The 18,207-nt window shown below is 32.7% G+C and overlaps 1 protein-coding gene across 8 annotated transcripts in view; it reads right to left on the reverse strand.

Moving 5' to 3' along the window:
• The window catches only part of LOC117177056 (AF4/FMR2 family member 4-like), a 376,982-nt gene that overhangs the window by 67,722 nt on the left and 291,053 nt on the right, over positions 1-18,207 (reverse strand). For all 8 annotated transcript variants that reach the window (XM_033367529.1, XM_033367526.1, XM_033367525.1 and 5 more), the window contains 2 exons: positions 17,539-17,637; positions 13,262-13,304 (listed from right to left, as the gene is read on the reverse strand). In XM_033367529.1, the coding sequence (XP_033223420.1) occupies positions 13,262-13,304; positions 17,539-17,637 (142 nt within the window). The remainder of the gene's footprint in view (positions 1-13,261; positions 13,305-17,538; positions 17,638-18,207) is intronic.

Raw genomic sequence — 18,207 nt, forward strand, 5'->3', positions numbered from 1 at the left:
TAATGCATATGCACCATAATAAATTCAATAACAAGCAGTTGACTTTTAAATTCAAAATACCTAATTCTTTAACCAAATAGTTGAATTGTTAAGAACAATATTAATGTAGAACAAACGTTTGCATTTACAACAAAATAGTTAAACTTTCTGGCAAGAGACGATTTTTTAACAAAATACTTGAATTTTTGTCAAAATAGTTAAATTTTCAACTGAACGGTCGAATAAAAAAAAACTTCAACCAAAACAGTTGCATATTCAAACAATATATTTTGAATTTTCAAACGAAACAGACTAATTTTTAGCTGATAGTTGAATGTTGAAACAAGAACTTCTCTACCAAAAAAAAGATAAAGTTTATATTTAAAAGGACGAATTTTCAACAAAACTCAATTCAATTTCCGACCAATAAAGATGAATTTTTAACAAAATAGTTGAATTTTTAACCTACAAAGATTAAGGTTTAAAAAAAGGAGCTCGAATAGTCGAATTTTCAATAAAAAAGATAATAGTTGAAACTCCCAAAAACATTTTAATCTTAAATCAAATAGAGTTGAATTGAACCAAAAAAGATGCATTATCAAAAAAAATCTAATAAACGATAAAATTTTAACAAAATAGTTCAATCTTTAACTAAAAATGATGAATTTTCAACGAAAAATGGAAGTTACATTTTTAGTTGAAAACTTAATTTTTAACAAACAAAAAACGCATTTCTAACCATATTCAACAGTTTGGTTCAGAGTTTAAGTACGACATTGTTAAGAAATCATTTTATTGGTAGAAGACTTAATCATTTTGTTGAAAATTCCTTTACTTTGTGTTGAAAATTACTTTTCTTAACTGCAAATTTAATCATTTTATTTTTTGCTGGAAATTGATGAAATTTCCCAATACCCAATAGTAGAATTTTCTTATTGGGTTCTATTCATTTAGTTTTTATTTAAGCTAAAAACAAGAAAAAGGGAAATTTTCTTACAAACAGGGAAAAAATGAGAATTCTTGAAAGAGTGGGAAAAGGTGTGAATAGGGTAAAGAGTATGAAGTCTGGAAACCATTTATACAGAATTTTATAAACTTAAGTTTATCGATAATTCCCTATGTCTTTCAGGCTTTTCCCTTCCATTTCCTGACTTTACTTATTTTATTCAGTTTATAACTTAATTCCAAACAGGCTTCTTACAGTCCATTTTGTTGCGTTGCCAAAAAAAATCATCACCAACTTGATAGAATCGACCACGAAGAAGTCGACTCTGCGAGAACAAAGATCGCAAAAAGCAGGTTTGCGCGAAATATTACGCAATATATTTCGAGAAGCGGGAAGACATGAAAAACAAGTGCATGTTCATGTTTTTAAGTCTTACTTTACAAAGACGAAATAAACTGCTGTGATGTAGTAGCTTCGGTGCATTTAATGTGAAAACTGAACGAGCCATATAATAAATAAATACATGTCGGCAACGGTGGATGCAACTGAATCTAAACTTGTTTCGAATACAAATAGATAGAACGGTACTGATTATGTTATGCTGACAAGAAAAAAGTTCATGCATCGCTTCTTCGATGTCACTTTTTTCCATAATAGCCTGCCTCTGGTAACAAAGTGGTATATGTATAATTGATGAAGGTCGCTCCCAATGCAATTAGTGTCTGTCAGTATCAAATTAAAACTTTATGGGGAACTATATGCGTGTATGAATATAAGTTTATATTTATTAATTCGTTAAATGTATCGATTAACATTTATACAAATCTCATATGTCGGTACAGGTGGTTAAAACTTTATTTCACCCTCAATTTAAGAACAGTTTGGTCGAAAAGCACGTTCATTCAAACAAGCTGCATTTAACAAAGTAAACTAGCCGAACGATTGGAAAATTCATGATCAAAATGTGCGCTCTCCTCTCCGTTTTTATCCCCTTTGATGATTTGTGCAGAAAAAAACTGTCGATTCTAAAATGAGGCCTCCGAAGGCAAAATGGTGCGGTTTGTTCAATTTTAGTTGAAATTCACTGCACCTTGTTCGTTCGGCAAATCGAGTTAATTGTTCGATTTCTGCAGCTCGCTGTACAACATTTACAACGATTACCTATTAACTGCGCCCTCATAGCGAGAGAGAATAGAAATCGGGGTGGGGGAGTGGAATTACTTGAAAATCACCGATGTCTTCGTACCTCAGGGACCAGACCTAACTATGAAAACATTCTGGAAGATCATGTTGGGGTTGAAGTGTGCTTTCGTGGTATAGTCACAGGGCAATGTAATTGGACAAGTAGGTCAATGCGATCGATATTCAATACTTAATTTGGACCAACTTCGACGCTATTCTGTGGAGATCGACTTCCGGCGACCGTCTCTCCGTGTCATGCACCTCGATCCCTCCATCCTTTCCAAGTTTCCGTTCTCCGCATACTCTGTTATCGGAAACGATAATGGCGCATGCAAGCGAGACATCAGATTTCTCAGTGCTCGAGAAAAGGTATTCTGAATTCCGTTCATTCTTGACTTAAATTCAATAGTTTCAATCCATAGAGCAGATTCAGGTATTTAGTTTGGAAAGAGAAATATTTCTTAGATATTGAAGATGCGGGATTTCCGAAGTTATTTCATTGCTTAACTTTATAAAGCTGGAGTTAGACTTAACAGTCCAAAATTAACTCAAAACCAGGGTGATCGTGTGATCGAAATATATTGAAATTTAGACCCCAAAAGATGATTTTTCTACCAAACAGTTGAATTATCAAAATAACGAAAGTAATCATTTTCAACGAAATCAAACAGAAATGAATTTTCAACAAATAACTTGTATTTTTAAGACAAAAAGACGATTTTTTAAAAGAAAGTAACATTTATAATTAAAGCAGTGAAATTCTCAACAAAAAATTCATTTTCAAACAAGAAAGACCATTTTTTTACCAAAAAAAGATGAACTTTGAATCCAAGATAAAGATTAATTAATAACGAAAAATATAATAGTTAATATATTTTAACTGAACATGATTTTTATTTCTTAATAAAAAAAACAGTTTAATTCAACCAAAAAATACGAATTTTCAACAAAAAAGTTTAATGTTTAACTCAAGGGATGAACCTTCAACCAAAACGAAACATACGATAGCTGATATTTCAACTAAAAAGATTTTATTTTTTATAAAAAACTGTTAAATTTAACCAAAAAATATGAATTTTTAACAGTTTTCAAGCTCAAAAGTTCAGTGTTTTAGAAAATCATTGACTTTGAAACCCGAAGATAAATTTTCAAGCGAACAGTGGAAATTTTAAGCAACAGACGAATTTTGAACAAAACAGTTGAATTTTCAACCTAAAGAGACTAATCTTAGGAAGACAGTTGAATTTTCAATCAAGAAAGATAACTTTTCTGCCGAAAAAGATTAATTTCTATCGAATACAACAAATTTTATACCTAAAAAATTCCAATGTTAAAAAAAACAGTTCAATTATCGAGTAAAAACGATGACTTCTTAACAAAATTGTTCAATGTTCGACGAAATATTTAAATTTCCAATCAAACAGTAGCATTTTTAACCAAAAGAGATCAATTCTGAACCAGAAACACAATAGTACACTTTTCTACCTAAACAAGTGAATTTTCAATCCAAAAGGACAAATTTTCTATCTAGAAATACGAATGATCAATAAAAATAGGCTTTTAAACCAAACGATTGAATTTTCGATTTGAAAAGCTGACTTATTAGCAAAATAATTAAATTTTCAACAAAATAATTAAATTTCCAAGCGAATAGCAAAATTTTTAACTGAAATATGTAAATGAAATATGGACCAAAAATATATTAGCAGACTTTTCAACCAACAAATGTGAACTTGCAACCATAAATCGTTTGATTTTTCTATTCGGTTCTAGTCATTCAGTTCGTATTTAAGCTAAAAACGAGAAAAGGGGAAACAAAAAAGCAATTCGTAGAAAAAGGGAAAAAAAGAGTGGAAAAGGGAAAAGAGTGTGAAGTCTGTAAAGTTTTATATGTTGAATTCTACCTACACACCCGATCAGAATTTATCGTTTATCTATTAACACTTTTAATGACGACACGCCCTTTGGCAAAGTGTAAAGAAACTTTCTCCAGTGCCAGAGAGCATGGAAGCATTGGTTGTAGGTGTCGTAAATTCACCTTATTGAGGGACAACCCAATAAGGAAAATGCCTCACACAATGGATACTTTGATACTATTTGCATATTCATTTCAGAGAGGGGTTGTTGTGTGCGAGATCGCGTAAAAACTCACCTCCCCAGTCTCGCAAACCGTCACTCTTTCTCTTTCTTTCTAACTGCTACAACCACCCAAAATCCTCAGTCTGTCCCTACCGACGAAAGGCCATCGCGGTGTTCATCGTCGCTCTCTCTCTCTCTGTTTCTGCCTGATGTTCTCCCGCATACAAATCTCTCGATTCTGCCATTCTCTCGCTCTTTCTTTATTTCTCTCGCCATCTCTCTTTCTCACCGCATGGTGGAAGGGTGAGAGCAATGAGACGAGGAGGTGGTTTCCATGGAAACCATCCAGCCAACCATCCTAGTTCAGCATCGCGCCTGCAACCCCAACTAGATCCGACTTGGTGGCACCGCCGCTGAATCCGGAAACGAGCCTACTTCTGCGACAGATCGACTCTCCTCCACCCTTCGAACCGTACAATCTTCTTTCTTTGCACATAAACTGTCGGTGATAGTTGAAATTTCATTGCTCTTAGTCAATTTATGAAGGCCTTGAAAATGTGCCAATGCAGGAATAACGTATTGTGACCTTAAAATCAATTAAATTAAATTTCTAAAACTCATATTAAACCGATACTCAAATAAGCCAGTCGAGATTATACTAATAAATCTTTCTTATAATATGATATTAATATAATTCAACCATAACCCGAGTTCCAACCCGCGATTCAGTGCGTACGCGTCACTTTTGATATACAAACAAATATGTAGGAAGGTTTGGAAAATTAGCTTACATGTGGCAGTAGAGTATGAGTTATGCCTTCAGAATTTACCATTAATCGTAAGCGGTGTATGAATAAATCTTTTTTCTCAATTTGGCTTTTTCACGACCTGTCCCAGTGAGTCAAAACCAGACGGAGAGACAAAGGTTGGAAATCCATATCATTAATAGTATTAATTTAAGGAATGTAGTTTTAAGAAAATGGAAACTCAACTTAAAAGAGAAAGCTGGATACGACTCAACCGACCGGCCGAGCCACCACACTAGCGGCTAGCCCCAATAACTCTTCAGATCAGCGGTCAAAAGGGTTCGAGCGACAGACCATAAAAAAGTAAGCGTGCGGAACAGTGGCGTCAGGGACAAACTCCCAATGATCAAAACCCTGGTTAGGGACATTACCCAAACATTTTCTAATTGAAGGCTCCACAGTCTAAACTCAATAACTGACCATGTTTTCAAAATTTATTTTTTTTCTTGTATTTGTTTGAACATTTTTTATATGCAGTTAATATGCCGCAAACGAAACGCCAAAATTCCTTTTAGTTTTTTTTTAAATTCTCATCATTTATGATTGAGAAAGTAGTAGAATTGTCGGAAATTTGACATCACACTTTATCAACGGATCTCCACGTTTCGAGACCCCCTGAATCCGAAAATCAGGTTTTCACGATGGCGTCCTATCTGTCCGTCCGTCCGTCCGTAAACACGATAACTCTCGAAAAAATGAACGAATCAAATCGATCTCTGGCTCACTTTTTCTAGGTCCTAAAAGAAAGGACGAGTTCGTTAACCAGCCATTTTTGATAAAAATTCAAAAAGTGAGCGCATTTTCAAAATTTTCGAGACCACTTTTTTCTGAATTTGAAAATTCTATGCACGGATATTTATAGTATTGAAAAGAACAAACAATTTATCCTTATGACTTTTTTCGATAAAGAGAAAATTCTCAGAGTTATAGTGTTTTCAAAATTTTTCTAATCAACCGAAAATAAAAATTTGAAGCCGAAAAACGCACGATATGAAAAAAAGTCAAGAGAAGAAAAATATTTCTTTTCGAAATCCCTACAAGATTATCATAACCAATTTTTGGACAATTTCGTTAAGAATCACTGTCTGATAGGACGCGTACTTTTTGTTTTATTCGTGAAGAAGAACGTCGAAAAAAGTAAAAAAAAATGTGTGGAAAAACGACGAAAGTTGCGAGAAAAAAATCCAACAAAGCCTGTTTAAAAATGTCTGTCGGAAATCGAGCGTGCAGCGCCAGTGTCACGATGAGTATGTGTACGTCAAAGCCTACATAGCTATGAGAAACTTAATCTTTGACTATACTTTTTAACATAAACATGTAAGAGACACTTTTTACAAACTAAATCGACAATAGTTGACTCAAACATTTCCAATGCGAGCCTACTATTTGGATTTTTAAATCTTGCTACAGATTCCTCATTTGAGAAAATCGAACTCTAAAACTCGGGATAATCTGCAGAAGATCCCTCCCAAGCATAAATCAACATTCGAGTCTCAATGTTGACATTCGATATCATATAAAGGGCATAACCAGGGTGTCAAATGATTCGGTCAATAATAATATAAACGCAATGAAAACATGCGGTTAAGAGAATCACGGGTCACGAATCCAAAAGCCTACGCTCGGAATTGCCTACCATCCGCGATCGCCGAAACCACATGATCGTCACTAGCTAATACTATCGTTTATAATACTCTTGTGTCTATCACCAGGGTATCTAGTGATCAGGTAATTTAAAATTCCCGGTGTTTTCCCGAACACAGTTTTTTCCCTCGAACAATTGAACGTCTTTTTTTTATTTGTCCCAAACTAACATATATACCACGTTGATAAAAAAGTCTTGGAATCGTCACCGTGTGGCGCTCTCGTTCGGCCGATTTTAATTATTCTTTTTTTGTTGTGTTGGTAGAAGTGTCATTGACGTTCTGTCAGATTTTCAGCTTGATAGCTTGACATTTGTTGAAGTGACGCCGTATTATGTAAATCCATCTTTGTGTGTGATTACAGTAAAAAAAAGGATTAATTTTGTTGCAGAGCATTTTGCTCCGACGATCATTTGACTCTCGAGATCATAATGATCTTTCCATTCAGATCAATTTGATCTTATTTTTTGGTTCATTTGTCAGACTAAACAAAATGGCCACCAGTTCTTGGCGCCGGTGTCATAACGACATAACCTAAAAATTGTATCCAACTGCACGTAAGTGACAACTACAGTTAACAGGTGATATTTTCTAATATCAGATTCCATTTTTTTTTAAACTTTTCAGTTACACTGCACGATCAGACATCATAACAAGCTTGCATATATGCTAAAGTACTCAAAGAACGTAAGCCATATTGGTTTGACTTTATACATGATCTCGCATCAGATCACTATGATCTCAAAAGTCGATCATTCACTCCGGCCGATCAAAATGTTCTTGAGTTCGGTATCATATTTGTTGCATATCAAAATGATATTGATTTCGGTATCATTTTAAACACCTTTTTTTTTACTGTGATTCCGATTTTCACCGTCGCAAAATGCCATCGTTATCCGTGAGCATTTCGCTAAACACGAAACGAATACCATCCAAAAACCTCCGAATTCACCTGATTTGGCTCCCCGCGACTTTTTCCTATTCGGTCGACTCAAGAAACCGCTCCGCGGAACGCGTTACAGCACCCGAGATGAGGTTTTGGAAAAATCGAAGATGGCTCTGATGGCCATACCGCAAACCGATTATAAAACATGTTTCGAGGATTGGATCAAGCGCTGGCATAAGGGCGTTGCAGTCGATGGGGAGTACTTTGAAGGGGACAATATCGATTACACAGTAAAAAAAATGTTCAAAATGATGCCGAAATCAATATCATTTTGATATGCAACAAAAATGATACCGAAATCAAGAGTATTTTGATCTGTCGAAGGGAATGATCGACTTTTGAGATCATAATGATCTGATTCGGGATCATGTATGATGTCAAACCAAGATGGCTCACGTTCTTAAAATACTTTAGCACATATTCAAGCTTTTTATGGTTTCCGATCGTGCAGTGTACTTGAAAAGTTAAAAAAATAACGAAATCTGTTATTAGAAAATATCACCTGTTAAGTGTAGTTGTCACTTGCGTGCGGTTAGATACCTTTTTTAGGTTATGTCCTTATTACAACGGCGCCAAAAATTGGCGGCCATTTTGTTTAGTCTGAAAAGTTAACCCAAAAGAGAGATCAAATTGATCCGAATGGAAAATCATTATGATCTCGAGAGTCAAATAATCGCTGGAGCAAAATGCTCTGCAACAAAATTGATCTTTTTCTTTACTGTGTATGATGAATAAACTTGTATTTTTGATTTTAAAAATAAAGTCCTAAAACTTTTTGATCAAGGTGGTAAATGGGAAATTTAACAATATAAATTATTAGGGTGTTCTAAAAATCCAATGTTTTTTTTGCATCGCAATCCCCCTCTCGAAAATGATTACATATATTAATTAATATTAATTTCCGTGAAAATAGTAAGGATTTTGCAGGAAATTCAACTGATAGTACCAGACTCCGACAAAAAAAAGCTTCTAAATGCTTTGAATGCTTGCTAGTACATGTTTTAATTAAAAAGTAAAACAAATTAAGCAAACGAAACTAATTACTTAACCGTCGCAATGTAATATGGAACTAAATACAGTATGTAAGGAAGTTATTAAACTTTATTGTAATTTTAAATCAGGTTGATTAATCACAGAATAAGCAGATTGAAATCGCAATACAGTTGTTGAAACTCTTCCCATATTCACAATTGACATTTCACATCGGTATTGTGTATTAAATCGATTTCTAGGCTCCTTTTCGAATGGATCATTCAATGAAAGAAAGTGGAATAAAATGATTTTGCGCGGGGAACGGGCTTTAATCGGAAGGTGACGGGACTGAGTATGTATAACTATTGCACTGAACTTTCTCACCCCTTAGCCATTCCATTTTGTTACAATGGAAAGGAGGGTGACTGAGAATGGAAGAAACTCACGCACCTGTTGGATGATTGTTGGAACGCGAAATAATTCACGATACGATCACGCTCCCCTCGGGAATCCACAGCCTTTTCCATCACCATCGGACAGGAAAAAACTTTAAGGAGCGTGACTATCACACCTACGTATTTTTGGCCATAAATGAGAATCGAGAAAGTGGGCAAAACCCTCTTTGTAACTAATCACATATTTTATATTTACTTCTGTATAAAGTATTGTATTGATATTATAATATTATTGTATACAATAATCTTCAAATTTATTAATTCGCTTTGTCCACACTTTTGTCAAGTTCATTGAAAAAAATGAATTACAACTAAAGTGCATGTAAAAAATTATGAGCGTTTCCAAAAAAGAAATCAATGCGTCATTTTTATTGATGATACAGTGAAACTCTGAGACTGGGCAGATTTTGGGGCTGACCTTGGTGGGGAATTACCCAGATAGAGGGCGTTTCGTAGAAAACGCTTTTGTTTGTTCACTTCTGAGCAACCGCCGCTCACCCCGCGCAGTTCATTTTACGCCAGCTTGCAGCTCAACGTCAATTCTCGGAAGAAATCATCAGGAGACCCTATATCTAGGGTTCACTGCCATTGAAGAATTTTCAATTTTAGGTATATTATCAAAATTCAAGAATTTTTAATTATAACTCTTTAAAATTGCAAAACTGAATTATAAATTATTATTTTCAAATTTTACAATTAAAAATTATGCAACTTTTAAGTTTTGTATGGGAAAATTTTGTGAACTTTATGATTTACATTTGAAATTTTTTCAATTTGGAAGATTTAGAATTGAAAACTTGACTTGTTTTAATATGAGTTTTTAATATTGAAGATTTTTAATTAAAATTCTATAAATAAATCTGACGATTTATATTAAAAATTCTTCCATTTAAAAGATTTAAAATGGAAAACTTGACTTGGGATATTTCAAAACTGACATTAAAAAAGATAAGCATTCAAGATAGATCTATTTTAAAAATATGTTCATAATTTAAAACTCAGAATTCTAGAATCTCTTTTAGCCGATTTAAACTAAATTAAAATGGTATAAAAGTAGACGTACCTATTTTAATATTTATTTTAATTTATGGTTATTAATTATACTCGATAATAGCTTTAATTTAAGCATATATTTTTATCTGATAATTAGGCAATCAAAATAAGAAATAAGTAATAGCTATTTTGCTACTTGTTATATAAAGTAACTACTAGTAATTGCTACTTATATACAAATTGAATTTGATAAAAAATGTTTATTATCATTAACGTTAAAAGTAGCAAGTAATTTCTATTCAGTATGAGCTTTCTTGTCCCGAGTATGATGGTTGTTCAGACCCTAATAAATAATTAATGAAGCAAGAAAGGAGATTAGATTTGAGGTTATGGATTTATAGCTGAAAGGTTGGGTGAGAAGCTACAATATTTTGATTAAGCTTCTTAACTCAAACTCAAATTAATATTATAAAATCATTTGCATATGATCAAGGGTTTCGAAAGTTATAATTCAAAATAGATTCATAAAATAAATTGAAAAGTAAAGAAGCTTCTATCAAGTAAGTTACATAGTTCAACCTGTCAGTTTTAGGCTTCAAACTGCTCTATGGCGTTGACACTTATAACGGAGCATCCTTTTACACGTCAATTTGTATGTGCAAATTATATTATTATAGTTATAGCATTACATTATTAATTATATTATTATTATATTATATGTAAACTATATCTGCATGTAAGGCGGAGATTTCGTTCTAAGTGTTAAAGAGAAATTATGAATTGTATAATTTTATGTTAAAATCATTAAAATTATTTAGTCTCAAAGTATTGGAAAAAGTCTATACTTTAAATTAAAAACTTTTAAATTAAAACGAGTTTAATTTGAAACCGTATAAAATTAAATAATTTAAGATTAAAACCTTAAAAACAGGACAATTTCAGATTCAAATTTAGCATATATTAAAAAAAAAATAGTATCTTTGCTTTTCGAATTCGTTAAATAGTTTATATCTTGTATTTCTAATTTGAAGTTTGCTAACTTCAAATTTCACAAATACTTGTTTTTGTTTAGTTTACTTATTGGGTTCTGCTAATTCGGTTAAACACAATAATCGACGTTTCATTCAATTTCAGTGAAAAATTGACATTGTTCAGTACGTCCAATGTTTTACATACAATCACTGAAAAGAGTATCAAGAAAGTAGTCTAGAGCAAAGAAAGTAGTTTTTAATAAGTAGTCTTAGGCCAAAATATTAGGAAACAAGTGTAAAAGTGTGCCAGTATTATCAGCTACAATTTTTGAACCATTCGCTGTCAGAAAGGTTCGCATACTAGTTTTTTCAATAATTACGATACAAGACTGTCGAAAGCTCAAATTTAAAATTGAAATTCATAAATTTTGTAAAGGTGATCAATTTATATAGAAAAAGTGACTAATGTGCATTAATAATGATGTTCTTTTGAATTTAAATGAATTGAAAAGAATTTGATTTATAAGACTTTGAACGAATTCAAGTTGCATTAAAAAAACTCATATGAATTGGAAAAATTGTATTCATTTCAGAAAAATTCGAGTGAATTTAGAAGAATATAAGAGAAATGAAAAGAATTCGATGAAATTCATCAAAATTCAAAGTGAAATAAAAAAATCCAGTGAATTGAAAAGAATTTAATGAAATACCTAAGAATTCAAGAGAGTTAGAGAGAATTCTAAATAATTCAGGATAAATTATTCGGAATTTAGGGTGAGTTTCACATGATTTAAATGAATTGCATAAAATATTTGAAAATCTTTTTAAATCTTTGAAACCCTATGAAATCCGTCACTTCTTGTGAACAAATTTGTTTGAAATACATTAGGGTTTTATAAAGTCTCGTTAAATTCTTTGAAATCTGACGCTATTTCCCGAAATCCTGGGAAATTAATTAAAATAACTTGAGAGCTTTTAAAATCCTTCAGAGTCCTTACAATCTTCGCAAATCATATAAAATCCCCTGTAATCTTTTAAAATACCTTAAAAATCTCTTCAAATTAATTACATCCCTTGGAATTCTTAAAAATTCCCTAAAATCTTTAAACATCCTTTGAATCCCTTAAAATCCCTTTAAATTAAACCTAAAATGGAGGCTAGTTCAAGGCTAAACCTAATTGAAAACTAATAGAGCAAAACGAAACAACCCATATTTCTCATATTTTCAGGAGACATAAAACGTTCTATAAAATCTAATTTCTGATTTAATTAAAATCTAAGACTCGCATTTCTAAATTCTTAGTTCCTGAGTAGAGGAGAAAAAAGTTTGATTTAAAAAAAATCAACCATTTGAGAACATTTGCATTTCTTACCATTTTTTTAATAACGAAGGGGGCAAGTCTGACGTTCTTCTAATAGGGCTCAAATTGAAGGTGGAAACTTGTGCTTTAAGATAAGTTTTTTTTTAAATAAACGTTTCCATCTACTATCTTGAGCGATAACAGGTTTTTGATGTGCGTACATTCGCCCGGGTGATGAGTAGTACGCGATCGTACGTGCAGTAAAAACCAGTTACCATTTAAGATAGGTGGCGGAAACATTTTTTTCAAAAAACTAATCTTAAAGCAAAAGGTTCCACTTTCAATTTAAATAAAATTTTTTACCTAATAATCTCATTTTCGACAAAATGTGTGTTTATTCGTTTTCCTGTTCTACTCTTCAATTGTGAACTTGCAGTGAAACAGAGGTGGCACATGTAGACAATTAGAGAGATAATGACGGCCGCAACACCCCGTGAATGATTTCCGATGAGATTCGAAACAAGCCCGGCTACTGATGCAGAGTTTGACGTCAATGCGTAATTTAAGCGCGAAACCGTGTAGGACGGTTCATTTGCGGTCGCGAGGCACAAACGACAAGTGTTAAAAGGGACCTGCTGAAGGGGTAAACCTGAGGGATGTTGTACAAATATACCCAATTACGCAAACGGTGCACGAAACCCTATACGGCCTACTTTCAAATATTAGTAAAGCTTGAAATGCTGATAAAAGCTAGTGTAAAACAGACTTTGTGTGTATTCTGTCGACCAGCTTTCTGGAGGGGGTAAAACCTCAGCAGGTCATACGGTTAATTCATGAAACCACTTTCGCCCCATTAAGGGATTTCAATCAAGCAACACAATTGCGACGCAACTTATGCTTATAAAAAAATTTAATCAAGCATGAAAGATTAAATGAAAAATGCAACTCAAGAAATTGAAATGCGGGTGGACTAAGAAAAATTACTTACGAGGCCTCGGTGGTTCAGGTGCAGGTGCTGTGACTTCGGTGAGCTGCAAAGAGAAAATATAGATAAGTTACAAATTTTTTTATTTTTACTCATATGTTTTTCTTATACTGTTCGAGTTTTTAGAAAAGGAGAAACACAATCTACTTTGAAGTGGGTTTGAAACAAAAGCTTCCACTGAATAATTATGAGGGTTTCTACCCGATTGAGGTTTTTAAATTGCCGGTAATTTCCTGGTTTTCTTCTGGTCAAGTTTTGATTTTTCCCATTCAGTTTAAAAAAGTTCAAAAGATTTGAATGATTACAAACTTTTTTATTAAGATTTCAAGAGATTTCTAACATTCAAAAGATTAAAAATATTTCTGATTTCGAATAGGGAATTTTGGAAAAGAAAATTCTAAGTTGCAACATCAGAAAATTTTTGGTCATAACAATTACAATTCTGATTTGAATAAGGATTTTTAAATTCCCTTGTTCTAAATCAGAATAAAAATGGTTTTTAAGCATTTCCGTTCCATGTCAAAAGTTCACTGTTTCAAGTCAAATAATAATTCTTTATGGAAATTTTCTGTCTCAAAGTCTAAATTATGATTCTAGATTTAGATAGGCGTATAAACGAGGGTAAGAAGGTTATCGGTAAAGCAGAGCCCATTATCAGAAGTAAAATTATATCAAGAAAAGCTAAAAGGGCAATACATAATTCTATATTTATACTGACTGTGCAATACGATTGTAAGACACGGACCTATCAAGAAAAGGATAAGAGTAAAATTAATGCGATCAAAATGAAATTCCTGAGCATGATGTGCGGCAAAACACTGATAGACAAAGTGAGTAATGAGATAATCCTCAAAGAATGTGACGAAGAGGAGACACTAGTTAACATATGTGAAAGAAATTCTTTAAAATGGTTTGGGCGCGATAAGAGAATGAAAGATGAACGACTAACGAAATGTGTGTATCAAGGTAAAGTAAATGGCAGTGTTCCCAGAGGGAGACTGCGGAAAAAATGCTTAGAATGTGTAAATGAGACCTTAATTCGATGAAATATAAGAAGCCAAAAAAACACAAGAGCTTGCATGAAAAATGCATGGACGTGAATAAAGCTAGAAAAAGTATGGCAGACCAGAAAATGGTGGCGACAAATACTTTATAAAAAGTGCCAGTGAAGTGAATGACGCTTGAAACAAAAGACCTTGGACATTAATGGGCACGAGTGGGAAGCTACACATGATGACTTTTGGAGGCTGTTCACTTATGGTGAACGCTAGAGAGATTGATCAGCAATCTGGGTTGGAGCAGTATTGCGGAACGAACGTGTTATTTAAATAAGTAACACGAGAATTTTAGAGCAATCTAAAAATCTATAACTCCTTCCCCACATTACCTAGTGGCCGAGTGAGTCACGCTTACCCCGCAAGGGAAATGGTCTAATGGTATAATAATACAAACTTCAAAATTATCAACACGTGAATGCTTTTTCGAAATCGACTTTTCAACCGCTGTGTTTGTCTTTTACTCGAGTAGGGAAGCAACTGTTTGAAAATTCCCAACTGGAAACTTTAAGCTCTGCGTTTACAACCTTGAAGCTGTGGGATATGAAACTTTCAAGCATCAAAAACGAAAGTTCTGCGTTTAGTCTACTGGATGCTGCTTGATGCAAATCCAAGCAGCCACCACTATTCAAACTTAATATCTACTCTCAACCACAAATTTCATTTAATTTCACATCCAATCCACACATTTCCCACTAAAGAAAAGATCAACAAGTTTAATTAATTAAATTTGTATCCAATTACGAAGTTTAATAAACTCTGATTTAATAAACGCAAAAGTTCTGGGGTTGAATTAAAAATATTATTTATATATTACATTATGCAAGAAAATAATATTAAATTTTATGTTTAAATTTATTTTAATTATTAAAACAAATTCATTTAAAATAACTGAAATAAAATTAATTTTATTTAAAATTATTTTTTATTTTAAATAAAGTAATAAAAAGTAATTTTTTTACTATTTCATGTAGATCACTTTTTAATCAAACAATATCATTATTAACCACCAGAGATAAATTGTAAGTGCAAAATATAATAATAGACTTTTTAAATAAAAAGAAATAATATTCAATCAAATAAGACGATTTTTTAAGAAAATATTTGAATGTTCAACAGAACAATTTAATTTTCAGTCAAATAGTAGAATTTTTCAACAAAAGACATTAATTCTAGACCCGAAATATGATAGTATACCTTTTAATAAAAAAGAATTAACTTTCAACCTTAAAAGATGAAATTTCAATAAAAAGATGACTTTTTCACAAAATAGTTAGAAGATAAGGAATTATTGACAAAAATATGATAGCAAAGTTTGTAATTAAAAATAATTAACTTTCAAGCTTAAAATATTAATTTTCAATCAAAAGACTATTCTACCAAATATACCAGTTTTCAATTTAAAAGGACCAATTTTATAGCTACAAATACGAATATAGAATCTTTTGTAAATGGAATAAAACAATTTTTTATTAAAATTTGTAAATTTATCATTTATTATTCTTGAGAGTAACTTACTTCTCGCTTCTCACGTTAAATCCCTGACTTTTCCTGGATTTTCCCAGATAAAAAAAATGCTGACTTTAAAATTAAAATTTGTGAATTTGTTATTCTTAACCGTTACTTACTTCTTGCTTCTATAAAAAAATCTGATTTTTTCAGCTTTTTTCACATTCGCTGATTTTTAAATAAAAATTGGTACATTTTTAATTTATTATTCTTAACAGTAACTTACTTCTTGATTCTTACAGAAAATCTCTGACTTTTACAACGTTTTTTTTTTTCAAATTCACTGACTATAATTCTTGACAATTATCTTACTTCTTGCTTCTATCAGAAAACCCCTAACGTTTTCCTAATTTCCGATTATTCCCTGACCTGTGGCCACCCTGTACGTGTACGGTGTGAATGAGCTTCCCAACAATTTGTATGGATGTTTAAGAAAATTCTCAGTATTCCAAAGTTACTTTCTTTTTCTTTCGTCGGGCAGCTTGGCAAGTGGAGGATTTACGTTTGCGAATGCGCCTTAGGCGCGAGACGAAATTAACCCACATTTACAAGCTAATTTCTCAGTCACAGGCTGACGAAGATCGGGGTGAAGCGGAATATCTGTTTTCGTACGTTCTTCCTCTTTTTCTTCGGCTCCTGCCTCGTCGGACTTCGACAGAGTAAAATGAGTCGTCCTCCCGAAGCATACGCGTTCAATTCTTGCCTCTTGACACGATGCCAAGTGGCACGAGACTCCTTGTGCCAAGCGCACCAGGCAATTTGAATTCTATCGGTGCAGTGTTTATACCGCGAACATAAGCATGAAAGGCATGAATCGAAGAACACTGATCTAAGATTTCGAATTGGCAATGAAACTCATTCCGCAGAAAATCGGTTAAGACCCTCTAATGAGAAACCACGCGTATTTTTATTTCAATTTCCCTCCGTAGAAAGTTGTACCAACCTAAAGCACGAATTGCAAAATAGAATTTTGTTATGAAAAGAGTAAAAAAATTTCAAAATAAAATTTCAAAATTTGAAATTTATTTACTTCAACCATAAAATATGAATTTTCAATTGAAAATGATGAATGTTATTTTTTGAATTGACGGTGTTAAACAGATATTTATAAATATATTAATTGTAATTTATGTTAGTTGTTTTTCTATACCTGGTGTTAAATCAATAAGCGAAAAATATTAAAAACTGAAAAACGAAAAATCAATAGTTTAAAAATATTGATTTAAGATCATGTAAAGAAAAACAAGTAACATCAATTATTATTAAAATGATGAATCTTCAAGAAAAAAATTGTTTAAAAAAAGTAGTTCAGTCTTCAACCAAGTAATTAAATTTAGAAACAAAAAACATGAATTTGTTAATGAATTTCATTTGAAATATAAATATAAATACAAGGCACATCAATTACTGATTTGTTTTCAAAAGTACCTGATTTTATCCTGACCAGTTGTTCATTTTCCGTATCCATTAATATTCAAAGACCAGAAACTTATTCTTGTAACATTTTGTACATCGAATCTTTTATAAACGGAATAAAGCTATTTCAAATAAAAATTTAATTTCAAATTTATAATCCGTGGCAGTTATTTAAAGTACCACTTACAGACATTCTCTGACTTTTGCCAGATTTTAAATAAGATTTCTGAATTAACCCTGAATTACAGGGTTTCTCTGACCTAGGTTTACCCTAATTAATTAAATGAATGTCATTCTCACCTTTGCAAGCACTGGGTTGAAGGTGTATTTGGACTCCACCTCTTTCCTTGGTGTTTGTGCGATTGTTGGCACCAGCGGCGTCACCGTCGATGTCATTTCCTGAAACAAAGAAAACCTCGAATTTAGCAACCTGAGATACGTTCTCGCCAATTTTATCCAAGAGGGAAACACGCGCCGAGCAACTTAGACGTATAAACGAGCGAGGAGAAATTGGAAGACTTCGAGCGAGGATGAGGGAAGAAAAGAAAGGTAAAAGAAAACTTGCACTCGAAGTACTTGTTGACTCAGAGGACAATTAATCGCCTGAATCGAGTTTAGCTCTAGAGATACGTTTTTTTAACCAAAGACAAATATTTAGTCGCACAAGGTATCCGATATTCCGAAAATGACTCCTAGGGGGTTTTCTCCGACAGTGAGGGTCCCATCTTCCTTAAGCAGGGTGGGCGCAAAACATCATTTTTAAAATTCCCTGACTTTTCCCTAATTTTTCATTTTCCAAAACCACAATTTTTAATTTAAATTTACTTGAAAAATATGATCTATTTAAACCGAAAAAGTCACGAAGACTCACCAATTGTGGGTCCGGATGCAATAAGGGCACATAAAATTTTTTCGTGCGAAAACGAAGTCCCCTGGAGGCTTTAGAAAAAATTTTCGAATTTTAATTTT

Source organism: Belonocnema kinseyi, chromosome 7 (assembly GCF_010883055.1).
Source record: "Belonocnema kinseyi isolate 2016_QV_RU_SX_M_011 chromosome 7, B_treatae_v1, whole genome shotgun sequence".
Lineage (NCBI taxonomy): Eukaryota > Metazoa > Arthropoda > Insecta > Hymenoptera > Cynipidae > Belonocnema > Belonocnema kinseyi.